Source organism: Pangasianodon hypophthalmus, chromosome 6 (assembly GCF_027358585.1).
Source record: "Pangasianodon hypophthalmus isolate fPanHyp1 chromosome 6, fPanHyp1.pri, whole genome shotgun sequence".
NCBI classification, from domain to species: domain Eukaryota; kingdom Metazoa; phylum Chordata; class Actinopteri; order Siluriformes; family Pangasiidae; genus Pangasianodon; species Pangasianodon hypophthalmus.
This window is the reverse complement of record NC_069715.1, coordinates 25,935,508-25,949,663: the sequence shown is the minus strand read 5'-3', so window position 1 is coordinate 25,949,663 and position 14,156 is coordinate 25,935,508. Positions and strand designations below refer to the sequence as shown.

At 38.7% G+C, this 14,156-nt stretch overlaps 2 protein-coding genes across 5 annotated transcripts in view; one reads left to right on the top strand and one right to left on the bottom strand.

Annotated features, from left to right (window-relative positions):
• abcc8b (ATP-binding cassette, sub-family C (CFTR/MRP), member 8b) overlaps positions 1–633 on the top strand; it is a 29,630-nt gene extending 28,997 nt beyond the window's left edge. Inside the window, exon 39 of the mRNA XM_053234816.1 lies at positions 285–633. Coding sequence (XP_053090791.1) covers positions 285–422 — 138 coding nt within the window. The 3' untranslated portion in view covers positions 423–633. The remainder of the gene's footprint in view (positions 1–284) is intronic.
• A 47-nt stretch (positions 634–680) lies between these two features.
• Positions 681–14,156, bottom strand: part of mob2b (MOB kinase activator 2b) — a 49,762-nt gene continuing 36,286 nt past the window's right edge. For all 4 annotated transcript variants that reach the window (XM_034305191.2, XM_026913866.3, XM_026913863.3 and 1 more), the window contains 4 exons: positions 6,599–6,759; positions 5,533–5,626; positions 4,277–4,401; positions 681–2,324 (listed from right to left, as the gene is read on the bottom strand). In XM_034305191.2, the coding sequence (XP_034161082.1) occupies positions 2,053–2,324; positions 4,277–4,401; positions 5,533–5,626; positions 6,599–6,759 (652 nt within the window). In that variant the 3' untranslated portion in view covers positions 681–2,052. The remainder of the gene's footprint in view (positions 2,325–4,276; positions 4,402–5,532; positions 5,627–6,598; positions 6,760–14,156) is intronic.

Here is a 14,156-nt window from a genome sequence, read left to right as displayed (position 1 = left end):
ATTGAAGAATCTAAGAATCATTCAAGCTAAGAATCAATATTACATAGTAATACCTGTACACTATTCACACAGTGTTAATTGCTGTTGATTCTTAACAACTATCACCTGATACTGACTCTTTTTGTCAGTAAGACTATGCAGTTTTTCAGAATGGAATCATATTTGTTAAATGTGTGTGGATAAAATTCTGATTTTCATACCAGATCAAACAATTTTGTAAGAGGTTTGTGACTATGCACAGTATGCACGTGGGTGTATATAATATATTGTGTATGACGCTGCAGCATCGTGTGCACACCATCCTGGGCTCAGACGTGGTCATCGTGATGAAGCGTGGAGCCATTCTGGAATACGACAGACCCGACGTCCTGCTGGAGCAGAAAGACAGCGTCTTCTATTCTTTCGTCAGAGCAGACAAGTGAGAAAGGCAAGGAGGAGTGTGCATGTCATGAGCAGGGCAGGACAAAGGGATTTTACTATGATCTGTATATAATTTGTAAATGTTTAATTACTGACAGATAATATGAACCTTGGAACCAATAATAAACCTTTCAAACGGTTCCAATATAAAACCAGTTTCCTACAAAACTCTCCAATAAAGAACTCTTTAATCATTACTTCACTGTTACTGTTACTGACGCTATGAATTGCTAGTAGAAATGACGTGAACAACACAGGAATTAGTGACATTTTAAATATTTTATTAGGGTATAATTTGCAGAGCTTAAAATATTAAATCGCTTTTAACTTAAGTATTATTAAAATACATAAAAATGAAAGCCAGAACTGCGTCCTGAAAAAAAAAAAAAGCCAAAACTAAACCAAATGGGGAAAAAAAAAAGATAAATAAATTAAAATGAAGAATATCCAACCCTCTAATGAGAGAACCTCAACCTAAGAGAACTCTCTGAACAGTGATGAAGGGAGGACTTTAAAATATCTTTCTCTTTCATGCTTACATACACCTCTTTTTTTTTTTTTCTTTCGTTCTCTCTCTCTCACTCACTCAGGATAATTTTCTCAAACAGTTAAATACATAAAGACTAGTTTTACATTCTTTTGCCACTTTTCTGTTTCGAAAGTGTCCTTGCAAAGCGAGCCTGGGCGATACCTCGATTCTGACACGACTCCAATCTAATTGTTCCCTTAGGCATTTTTTAATGAAACATGGAGGGGTATTTTGATGTACCTTTACAGGGGATATGGAACAATCAAATGTAGCAGACAAAATGTCTTTGTCATTGTGCTGCATTATGGAAAAGCACCAGGAAGCGAAGCCTTCGGACTGGTGCTGCTTTCTAGATGGATCCAATATGGCCGCCTGTGGTACGCTCCGGCGCTGGAGGAGCGCTGAGGGGGCATAAGGTCTGACCAGATTATCTAGTAGTTTGGAAAACAAAGAAAAAATAGGAAAAAAAAAGAAAAGAAAAGGTGCAACCATTGTCTAAGACGCTGGGATAAAGAGCATCTTGGGTGGAAAGTAGTCAGACTAAAAGGATTATGGGTAAACAGTCTGGTCCTGAAGGTCTAAATTTCACACTCGTTATGCCTCCACAAAAAAAACAAAAACATCTTATATGATTGAGAAGACTCTGTAGACGACCAGGACTACAGTTCAGTCTTCTTAAACTGTACAGAAAAACAGTGCCACTAGTATCTTCCTCACTTCTTCTCATTCTAACATGGATGGATAGATGGCGCTAATGTCAGGAGGAAGAGACGAACCAAACTTAGTGTCCCATATTCCGAACCCAAACTCATTAGTACACAGGCATGAGAAAACCAAACCAACTTTAAAAAAAAAAAAAAAAAAAAAAAAAAAAAAAAAAAAAAAAAGGGAAGAGGGTGAAAGTGTGAATGCTTCCTGGTTAAAGGGCTCGCAGAACAGTACAGCCTCTGGAAGGGGGGATTTCGGCGAGTGCTGCCACCCGCAGGCCAGGCTGACCCACCCTGACCGGGTCGTAAAAAAGAGAGCGAAGTTTGTGGGAGGCGAAAGGGCGGTCCTTCTGTCCTCCCCTGAGCAGTGGGATGGAGGGTAGACAAGTGCGAGCCTCATCTCTCCGTCACGTGGTTCTGTGGAGGAGGGGGCAGAGGGGTGCACAGGGCCTCGGTCAGGTCGTCCATTATGGACGTCTCCTTGGGGTCCATCAGGTTGAATTCCCGTATAAAGATGATGAAGTGCGTGTAGAGTGTGTTTAAGTGTCCGTGCAGCTCCATGGCCACCGTCTCCTTGTAGTGAGCCCAGAAGATGTGCGACAACACGTGGAACAGGTAGCGGCAGATCTTCTTCACCAGCGAATCGAAGGTGTTTGGGAACTCTTTGCCTGGAGAGAGATAGAGCTACAAGTTAGCAGTGGATATATAATTAATAATTGATCCTAAAAATTTACAGATTTAACCTCTACACCTGCTACATAAAGGACATTTTTCCACAAGAACCAATAGGAAATCAATGGAACTCTGGGATCTGGATCTAGTAATAACTGGAATGACACCAAAACAACTGTCATGTGCTTAGATTAGCACTGTTTCTTTATATTTTTGACTGTTTGCTTAAGGCAATACATTACAGGTAGAAACAATTTTTGGCTTTTTGGATAAAATGCATCTTACAGTCTAGTAATAATCTATTAAAACTCAACAGAAAAAAAAATTCTCTGTATTTGTCCACACACAACCACCACATTATCTGAAATATAGCAACTTCGATGGAGGCTTTAAGCTCCGCCCACATGGAACAATCACGCAGCTCATATATCACAGGAAAGCTTGTCAATATTCAGAAGCAAAAACCTTAGAAGTAATGAAATTTTAAGTTCAACTCTGTCCCTAACCAGAATGATATTAAAGAGGAATTTTCCAAAGTGTTGATTATTGTTGAATTTAGGTTATATTGTATACTGATTTTTTTTTTTTTTTTTAAATATATACACTCCTGGGTTGAGGTCCTGAAGCATAAGAATTGTACTCATTGTGCTACACAAATAAAACTCAAACAATTTTATTAAATATTTTTTACATAAGCACATGATAATTTCTTGACTATTAACAATAAAGAAATAATTTTTCAACAAACTTTTCTGTAAAATTCTCTCTTCACAGTGAGACTAACACCATAACAAAATCAAAATACGAGATTTTTGGTTTTAGCATCCATGCATTTGTATGCATAATTAATTAGACAAAGCGTCATTTACATAAATGTCAATTTTGATAAAGTTCCAATACAAAAGGTACTTTTAAGAATTTCAGCAATTGACTGGCAACGACTGATTGTGATATTTCCTGTTAAAAAAACTAAACCTATTCTACCTGTAGTCTTGCCGTAACCACCCTCCACCCTCTGAAGGCTCCACCTTTTACAGTAACAACTCTGAAGTTTCCTGCATATGGTTTATGACTAACGGCCAACTGGAACACATTTCTCAAACCGGTATTTTATCATCACGTAATCCCTGAGACGAATGTAAACAAGAACAAGTTAATAATGAACAGATGGACTACGCAGTGAAAATATTGCTCTGGCTGTCAACAGTTTACTGCTCACTGTCTGATTTAAACAAAAATACACCTGAGGTAAAGTAAAATAAAAACCTCAAACCTTTATGAAAGAGCTTATCTACTGCAGCTTTATATTCTGCTGTTTTATTTTCATATACAATTGGAAATAAACAGGTTGTAGAATTTAAAATAAAGAAAGTAAATGTTTAATATCTTAAATAGTTAATATTCAAGATTCTGCACTATTTCTAGGTCCCTATTTAAATGTAAGCAAATCCGTGATACTGACCATGTTAACTGCTTTGTACAAAAGACCAGATTTCCCTCATATCTAATCTCTTCTATTGAAGCACGTGTTCAGATGACACTCTGATTGGTTTGATCTAAAATGGATCATAAGGTTTTACATAAACTGTGTGTGGAGTCCATGCCAGCTCGAGTGCACACTGTCATTAAAGCAAAAATGGGACATACGGAATACTAAGAAACTCTGAAATTCATGTAAATATTTCAAAGATTCTACTTTTCACTCAAGTTGTTGTCAATAATATGATTTGTAACGAAAATTGTTGTATTAAATTAGAAAAGAATGCAAAACAGAAGCATTTTTACTAGAGGTCTCACACTTTTAGACCCCACTGTATTTTTTTTTTTTTTTGTTCATGGACCTACATTTATAAGTAAACTCGCTTGTTGTTGCTGCTGCCTTTTTTCTGCAGAAGCTAAATCAGTGTCTCTGTGGCACCACTAGGTGGCAGTAGAGGATCATACTCACCATACTTTGTGGGAAAGATGTCTTCATCAGTGACGAGCTTCTGGACTGAACTCATGACAAAGTCTACGTACTGTGGCGCCGTGCATTTTGTCTTCTTCCCTCTCTCATCTTGCCAGCAGTACGTCCTGAGAGAGAAAGAAAGAGAGACCTGATATCTCGGGACACATGATTTTCCTAAAATTTCCATTATCAGAATAACCCTACAGCAAAGACACTGCAAATCATCTCGTATTACAGGAAAACATGATCCAACAAGCTCATAATCCGACATGCTGGTGGATCATTAACTAAACCGTCTAGCTGACCATCTGTATATGGGGCTGAACGTGTGTTTGATCAGCCTCCGCTTTTCTTCTTTCAGTTTATCTCCTGGCAGGTGACCCACTTACAGTGCAAGAGCAGCTGCAGGGTTTTTGGGCGTCACCTTCATAAACAAAAGGGCTTCTGTGTGCACATCCTGACTGAGGACGAGAAATGGGTTTTGACCAAATTAGCACTTGTGTGTATTTCCAGCCTTTTTAATAAATTACCTTTAACCTGGGCTGCGGATATGTTAAGGTGTAAGTGTGGCAGGCTGGGAAAACCCTTCTCCCTTTTATAGTTCTGAGAATTACAGGGTTTTCTGAACTGAAATACGTTTCTCTGAACTGAAATACATTCTAAGCACAAAATTTCAAAAATGTCTTTTTATTAGGTCATTTAAACATTTTGAAACGTTGTCCACTGTCATCTGTACAGACTCTGTAAGCGCTCTTCTGTTTTGATGATTTCAGTTTTCCCTTAAAAGGACACATTTTTCTACTATCATCAATATCAAATTAACAAATGGGAAAAAAACAAACAAACAAAACTGTTAGCTCAGTTTCAGTGTTTAGCATTCAGCAAAGAGATTCCCAAAACCCGGCCATGAATTTACGTTTCTATGGGTTTTATATATGTTTTTTGAGTAATAAGTGCTGTTAAAAGGTCAGATTTTACCCATCTACACTCCTGGATATCAGTTATGTGTGTCCTTGGTGCTCGGGGCACTTTAATCTCCCCGTATCATCTTTAATCAGCAAGGCTAAAACACAACACTTCACACTCTGCTTCCCAGAGGTGAAGCCCACTGATAGGGCAAAGGGTGACCTCACGTCCAAGGTCATGACTTCGAGCAGTCACCCGTCACAGAGCGAGTGTTGAGTTGCCAGAGTGGCTGCAGGATCAATAAGTTGAAGTGAAGTGAGAGTGAATAATGTAGGAGAGAGTGTTCTTACGTGTTGCAGGCCGACATGACGGGACACGTATCTCCTGTGCAGAACTCGGACACAGTGCTGTACTGCAGGTTGATCAGATTGAAGAACGTTGTGGCTGTGGAGCAGAAAAGGAGGAAAATTGTTTTGTACTTTAAAGTTGTGTGTAAATGTTACAAAATTTTTGTTATGCTGACTGTCTTCGTACTTGTGCGTATGTTGATAAATGCCAATCACCTATAAATCACCACGCGCATTCACAGAACAGCTGAATCATGCTCATCATTTAATTTTAAAATAATGCAAAGCATATTGTAATCACAGTGTGGCACGATACAGTGTAACAGCGATATTGTGCAGGCTCACATTTACAACCTTAATGCATAGCTGGAAAAATATCTACAGTGTCGCACACTTAGACTTTAACATATATCTGCCTCAGGTTCTAACGACATTCAGAGTAAATGTTTAAAGAAAACCGCTGAAAAGATTCCAGAATAATTACCACCCTTTAGCAGATACACACTACAAACCGCCCAGTGGGCGTGGACTAACTACCTCCATTAACCATAAAAGGGTCTGATAGAGACACACTGTGTCGATTTAATCTTGTTTAAAAAGAAAAAAAAAAAGAAAAGAAAACATTCAATTCCCCAAAAATAAGCCCCTGTTTTATGTTTCTCCATGGCTCTAATGAAAGATCTGCCAGAAAGATAAAAATCGCAGGAAACGCAAACAATGGTCTATGTACTTTGGTGCTGGAATGTTAATCGAAGTTCAGTCTTTCGACAACTTGCATACGTTACATAAGCCTGAAATAATGTGCTGCTTTTTCCTGTGATGGACAGACATCCAACAAATGCTGGGTGTTTTTAAAATATCTGGTAATGCTAGACATAACAAGACCAATCAACTTTCCTGTGGCTTTGGCTCCAAAACTGGCCATTATTCAACACTGTAAGCATTCCTATTTGGGATTTATTTGGAACGGAAACACGCACGGTTAACCCAGGCACCATAGTAACAAAAGCAACGAGGAGGATCTGCTCAGAGACAATGAAGACGAGCAAAAGTAACTCAATACACTTACTGTTACTGGCGAGCCATTCGTTCAGGTCGATCTCGGGTGGCAACACCACCAGCTCCTTAAGGTCGAAGTCAACGACCCTTACTTTGGTGCATTCTGGCTCTAGGTACGGCTTCTTCTCCTCTGTGGGCGGCTTCTTTCCATTTGGCTTCGTCTTATTCTTCCTGTAAAGGCAGACAGATAGATGAGTACTGTCCCTACAAGCAAGTTCCCTTTGACATACTTTCTCATTTTTTGGTCTTGTCTTTCCATTGCACTTCATTTGAGACTTTCGGTAAAGGCCAAAAGTTCCCTAAGCCCACCCTTCTCTTTTCTAGTCTCCTTTAGCCTAAATTTCAAATTTTTTTTGTCTTTGCTCTTCATTTCGCTTCATCTTAAATGTCTTGTTAATGGTTTAAGAGAGTAGTATCCCTAGAAGCAAGTTTCCTTAGCCTTCCTTTCCCATCTCTGGTCTCCTGTAACCCAACTTTGCCTTATTTTTAGTCTCTGCATTTTATTAGGATTCCTTTGAAGGATGCAAAAAAGGTGGATAGGTCAGTAGTAGTATCCCCTAATCTTAACTCCATCTACATGGTGACTTCTTGTGCTATGGTTTAATTACTGTACTAGTTGTGTGCATTGAGACTGGGCTCCCATGGGACTTTCATGCAGACGGGACTAGGCAGTCAGATATGAAGCTTGCAGGAAAAAAAATTTAAAACTGGCCATGTTCATTAACATTGGAGCAAATTGGACATATGGGTTTTTACCACATTCATCCATTCATCTTCAATAAATGCTTTGTTCTGGGGTTTTGGGTCAGGATTGCTGTGGTTAAATGAATAATCTACAAATTATACAAATATTTTGGGAAATAGAACCAACTAAGTTCATTAGAATTGGGACGGAATTGTGCGTACAAAAAATTGGGAGTGCATTTAAAAAAAAAAAAAAAAAAAAAAAAAAAGCATAAAGCCCCTAGTCCCTTGAACCCATCTACTTTGTACTTATGTACCACTTTCTATTTGGCTCCTATCTACATTTATGTACAGTGCTTTGCTCCTTAACAGCAAAATGCAGCATAAAGAGGCCAAGGTCTACATCAGGGTTGGTGTCTTGTCCTTGTAGGCTGATTTTTAAGCTTTCCAGATTTTCTATTTTCCATTTTCCGTGTCCTTGGCCATTTTAAGTGTTATTAAATGTATGAGGAAAAGAGGTAAACAAACGTGATATATTAAGGGAGAAATCATACTAGTGTAGAAAATTAGGGAATGTCTAAATGTTACAAATTTAAAATCTTACTGTCTCAAGTCTTATTTAAAAACAGAATATCCTTTCTTGTATCAAAAGAAAGCTATCATTTTCCATACTTTCCTAGATCTAAAAATCAGCACCTTAAATTAAAACTCAATGCTTTTTTACCAGACTTGCACAAACTCTCCAGTAGCCAAATGAGCTACACAGGCCGAGTAGTGTGCATACTTGCGAACACTCTTAACCTTGGCTTGTAATTAACCAATGAGGTCCCCAGACATGCAGACTTTTCCGGCTTGAGCTATTTTTAGTGCTGGAGGGTCATATTACAAGCAGACCTCCACCCGACTTTCACTACACCACACCCAGAACATCAAACGTTCCACTTCAGCCCCTTGCAAAAGGGGGTCGACTGGTTCAGGAGGTTTGGGGCGTCAACTGTACGTCATGGTACAATTTATCAAAGCCACAGACAAGCAGATTATGTGGAACAGAGGCGGCTACTTTTGCCAATTACCTCATTCCCTCTTTTTAGATATCTGTGGTTGCACTGTTCCATTTTGCTGGAGAATGAGGCATATGGTTAATACCTACTTTTATAGGTTTATTGTGCTACATAAATATAACACTCTTGCAATCAGATTGAAATGTAGAATGTATGATATAAGACAATATAACTAGCATACAGCAGCCCAATGATGTTCTGTATTAAAACGATATAACCAAGGATTAACAGTTGCAACACTCAAAAACACATTATTATAAGATTTCATATAAATGGCCACTAGTGATATTTACAAGTCCAAATTTTCTGACAGCTCCAGATTTTACAGTTTGGCTTTTCTTGATATAGCAGAATCCATGGTAGTTGGGTTTATGTGTGATGCTAAGTATAATTACAGTGTAATTCTAGTCATTAGCAGTCTTTTCTGATAAATTTATCAACACCTCTGAGGGAAATGTTGATATTCCTGATGTTCTGAAGAACTAACAAAATTTAAACGGCTTCAGTTAGTGTTTTTAAGTTGGCAGTTGGGTTAGCATTCAACGCTAAGTGTAATTACCGTGTAATTCTAGTCAGTAACAGTCCTTTTTTATTAATTTATCAACACATCTGAGTGAAATGTTGCTATTCCTGATGCTTTTGTTTGGTTTCCACAGTAACTACATTACACTGTCTGTATTAAAGACGTGATAGCTATATGCTAGCTGGCTATACTGTGTTCACGTTTCCCAGTTGTGTCGCAACAATGTTCTCAGAGAGCCTTTACCCTGACAATAGTGAATTTGTTTAGTTAGTGCAAAAAATCAAACATTCATAGCGTTTAAACATTTTATTCTCCTCGTTTTGTGTATGTAAATCAGTATATCAGTCCTGTCCACTTGTACTTTCGTGAAAGAAAATACAATTAACCTGATAATGTTTGGTCTTTGTCAATCTTTGCTCTGTGCCAAATATGATATAATGCCAAAATAAGAGTGAAGCCAGTACTGTAGTCAAATTATATAATTTAATTGAAATAAAGACACAAGTTTTTACTGTCTTTTTATGGGTGAAGACTCCAGACTATATAACACTGTACTGCACCAAAGGAGCTCTAAATCCATCAGAGTACTTCTTCTCTGCAATAAACTCTATGCTTACTGACACTTAAACCCAAATTGTCGTTTTGACACCTCTACAATTCCTCAGTTCTGTCTCTGCACACAAATACCTCATTACTGTGGTCAATTATGTGATGAAGCAGGTGAGTATACCAATAAAACCAATTTCTCTAGAGGGTAATCTGAGAAGCATCTGTGTTCAACAGGCCATCGCTGTAACAGCATCTGTCGCGATTACTTCTGTGCTCTTGTCAAGCCTGACTAAAGAGCTTTTCACTGACTCAATGACCCTTTTAGTGAAAAGAGAAAAACTTGATTTTATGCCATATTGGCCTCAAGTCGCTGGCTTCTATATTGCAATTGATTGGCCAATAACAGCAGAGCTACTGTATAAAGCTCTGTATGTGTGTGTAGGCAGTGTGCCCCTGCACTTTAAGCAGCTGTTCCCATGTTATCCTGCTTGGGCTCTGGTCCGCACATACAGCGTGGCCTTGTTGCTCTTAGGCTGGATGATTTGCCACACACACACACACACACACACGGGCCTAAGGCACTGGAGCCTCTCCTCCACCTCGAGCACTAACCACCGCCGTCCACAAGCAGTCCAAACACCATCTGCGCAAACTGAAGAGAGCTGAGCATTTGCAGCTTCGAGCGGTTTCTAAACTCAACTTTGCTGCTAAGACAGGATAATATTCAGCACGCTCAATATCATCATTACTCGTGTGTTTTAATTCAAGAAGCTCTTTCGAAAACAAGCACTAACACAGTTGGCCTTGTTTACAAGACTACCCACTGGAATGTTGGTTAGCTTTGAAGCTAAGTGTAAGAAGAGTAAGTTCTAGTCATTAACAATCTTTTCTTAGTAGTTTCTCAACACGTCTAAGTGAAATGTTGATATTCCGGATAGTTTGAATCAGTAACACAATTTAAAGGGCCTTGTTTAACATTTAAAATTGGAGTTAGGTTAGCATTCAGTGCTAAGTGTAAAATACAGTGTAATAGTCTAGTCATTAATTATCTTTTTCTATTACTTCAGCAACACATCTGAGGAAAATGTTTATATTCCTGATGTTTTGAAGCACTAACACAATTTAAAAGGCTTATTTAAAAGTTGGATGTTGTGTTAGCTGTTAATGCTAACGGTAATTACACTGTAATTCTAGTCATGACTAGTCATCTAGTTTTTTTTCATATTTTCTTGACACATCTGAAGATATTGTTGATATTCCTGTACTTTATTTAGAGTTTAAAATTTGGAGTTTGTTAGTCTTTTATGCAAAGTGTAAATCCAGTGTCATTAGCCATTAACAGTGTTTCCGTCATAATTTCTTTACACTGAGGGAAATGCTGATAATTCATAACCCAATTTAAAAGGCTCCGTTTACTGTTTAACAGCTAGTAAGTTAATCTATCAAAATACTATCATAAAGCTAGAAACAATTATTATAAATGTTGTGCTGTCTATTTGCATTGTCTTTTTTGTAAAAGAAAAAAAAACATGAATACATGAAAGGACCATTCATTGTGGAATGAAACCTCATAAAATCTAATTACAGAGAATCAAAGAATGTTAATATTATTTAGTAAAACTTCAAGCCCTTCACAAAATATGTTCAGTTAAACTTATTTCAATTTTACTATTTCAGATGTATACATTTACATCTTAACACCACTCACAATCTTCAGACAGTCTCATGTGGTCTCAACATAAGTCTTGGTTTTGTTTCATGTTCTTATTTAAATGTAACTAGCTGGCAAACCCCAGCTCACAACTTTCTCAATCAGTATGGGACACAATAAAATCTGGATTTTGCTGGCTAGAGTACAACATGGCTACAATTAGAAGACAGTCACCCCATCCTTGTTTCATTTAAGACTTCAATTAAGAATTTAAAAATTACTAGGTTTAGATAGGGTTGTCTGAGGACGGCAAGGACGAGCAGCAGAAGCTGGCTTTAATTTACAGAATGTGTGTCTTTTTTAAGGCCTGTTTTTTTTGGCTTCCATGAAGGATCATTCTGTTCAAAAACAAAGCTGCAACCCCCTACAGTGCATTTTTGGGCTTGCTCCTCTCCCTTTTCTGCTCATTCAGACAAACAGTTTCTGGTTCCTGGAAAAGTGCGGTACTCCAGCCAAGAAGAGGCCACTGATCCTGGCCTTAAAAAAAGACAATGCCAAGCCTGGAAAAGCACACAGTTAGCCTGTAGGCTAAGAGTGTACTTTTTCAAGCTTTGTGTTGTCGACTTGGACGATGCAACAATCAGAATCAGAAGCCAGCAGGACTTTAGATGAAAAGTCAAGGCCAAGCTTTTGATACATTAGACAAAAAAAGTAAGGCTGTAAGATCCGCCATGTACATGCAGACAATTCCAGTGGATTTCAAGAGGATGATCGCATTGAAGTAAAACAAACTATGCCCCAAATTCTTCGCTGAGATGATGAGGCAGGTGACAGATGAAGACACAGCTGGTAGGTCACTAAAGGGAAAAATGTTGCCCCGTGCCAAGCACATGGGTCTGCTGGAAAACATGAGGACTGTAAAGGACAGACTCTCTCAGATGGGTGTACAAGGTGGAGACAAACAAATTACACAACCTGGTCCAAAAAAACATTTGCCAACTGGACAGCCACTGCACAAACCCAAAAATGGTAGACAACAAGAGACAGGATCGCTTGGTCCTTATTGATTCAGGGCTGGTTGACTCCTACCACTACCATCAAGGAAACACCTTCAAACATATATACAAAAAAATTATGTTTTCCCTTTACTCATCTGGCAGATCCTTTGATCCAAAGCAACTTCAAAACAAAAGAGACTACAACCTACACGCTCAAGGGCTGCTAGAGGTTTCTTTGGATAGTTAACTGTCTAAAGGGACTCCACTTAGAACCCTCCTCAGGTGGGAAAGGGTTGCTTGAGGGGTCTTTGGATAGTTTAACGCAGTTAACTTTCTAGAGGGACTCTACTTGGAACCCTCTCTGAAAATGAAACAGTTTGTTGTGAAGGTTCAACATGGAACCTTCAAGAGCTCCCCAGGTGAATAAACCAAATCTACGCCAGCATACAGTTAAGCTCTAACTCAAGGGGGTCTCAACAGTGTTTCTTTGGCAGTCCTGGGACTTGAACTACCAAGCTACTGGTCCTTAACTGATTAATTGATACTGTATTATCCACCATCCATTATGGACTATAATATGCTATAAGAATGCGAGACAGAATGGGCAGAACTAGTCACTATAACTTTGAAATAAGAAAATATATCCAAAAACTGTCCAAAATGGTGATTGCCGTGTTTGCAATTTATTCATTAACCACAACACCCATCACTAACAAATCTATCGATGCGTCATCTCACTACTCAACGAACCCTTCTTCTTTTTCTTCTTCTTTAATAAATGCACTACAGTATGAATTAGGGTAGGAAAAAAGCTCGAAATATTACGGCAAAGCTCATGCATGAATGATTTGCCTGGTACAAGAGATATCTAAAGCACTGAGAAGGAATTATATCCAAATAGAGAAGAACTGCTTGCTATATGTTATAACCTAGTTCTATACAGCCTCAGCGGTTCCCTGCGTTCACAGTATCCTGCACAAAAGTTGCTCGCATTCCTGCGAGATTAAGAACGGCTTTCTCGTGCATGTTCAATCCTGTGCCTTCTCGATCATAGGCACTCCCAGATCTGTCTAGCCATTTCCTATTCTTTGGGGTGGAACTTCAAAGCTTAACAAGAAAGAACAAAATGGGAGACTTGCGGTGATAAGACATGATGTTGATTCATATCTTGTGCACGAATCGAGCAAGTTTAAAAAAAAAAAAAAACTTTGATCTTTGTGAGCCTGGATCACAAGGTCAAAGGAACCACACTGAGCAGATTTCAGAAATTTAGTAAAAATGCAGCAGTGATGTGATTCATAGCAATGAGGCATACTTTCCATACCCCTTAAAATTACCAATGCTGGACGTGTACCAAATACATACAAATTCAATCCAGTTTTCAGACCTCCAAGTCAAAAATTATACTAAACCCAAGACTGTGTTTAGAATCCCTTAATCATAGTCCTTCGTTCATATCACTATTTTTCATGATATGTTTCCTCTAGTTAAAAGTTACTGAAGCCCATCTAACCACGGTTTCAGATGCCTGTGGCCTCAGCTCATGCAGGACTGCTTTCTATTGCCTGACCTGGCCACATTCAGCTCCATTTATGGCTAATCGTTGAAATAGTGGGTGGAGGACAGAAAACAGGATGACTCCTGGCACTGGGGAAGTTTTCTTTTCCTTAAAATAAAACCACAATCAAAGCTGGAATGGGTTTTGGGATGCACAATGCAGCAATGAATGTTCTACTTAATAGCGCTGTTTCCTTTTCTTAGACAAAAGTTAAATATGATTGGGAATAGAGGCAGCCTGAAGGGTTTCAGAGTGATTGTCTGCCCATACGTCAGCCATTGAAGTTAGGTGAAGTTCCTCCATGGGAAAAGCTGCTACCCTTTGAGGGAAGTAGAAATACTAGAGAGAAGTAGAATGGACGAAGGTGGTGGGAATGCAGGAGCTATTCTGGTCTCCATGCCGAGTCTCGTGGCTGCATTTGTACAGAAAGATGAGCACGCTGATCATAAACCAAATGCTGATCATATGATAGGACTGCTGCGATGCCAGGACAGTGAGAGCAATAGTAGCCCTTTATTTTTCCATCCATGAATGTGTGTGAATG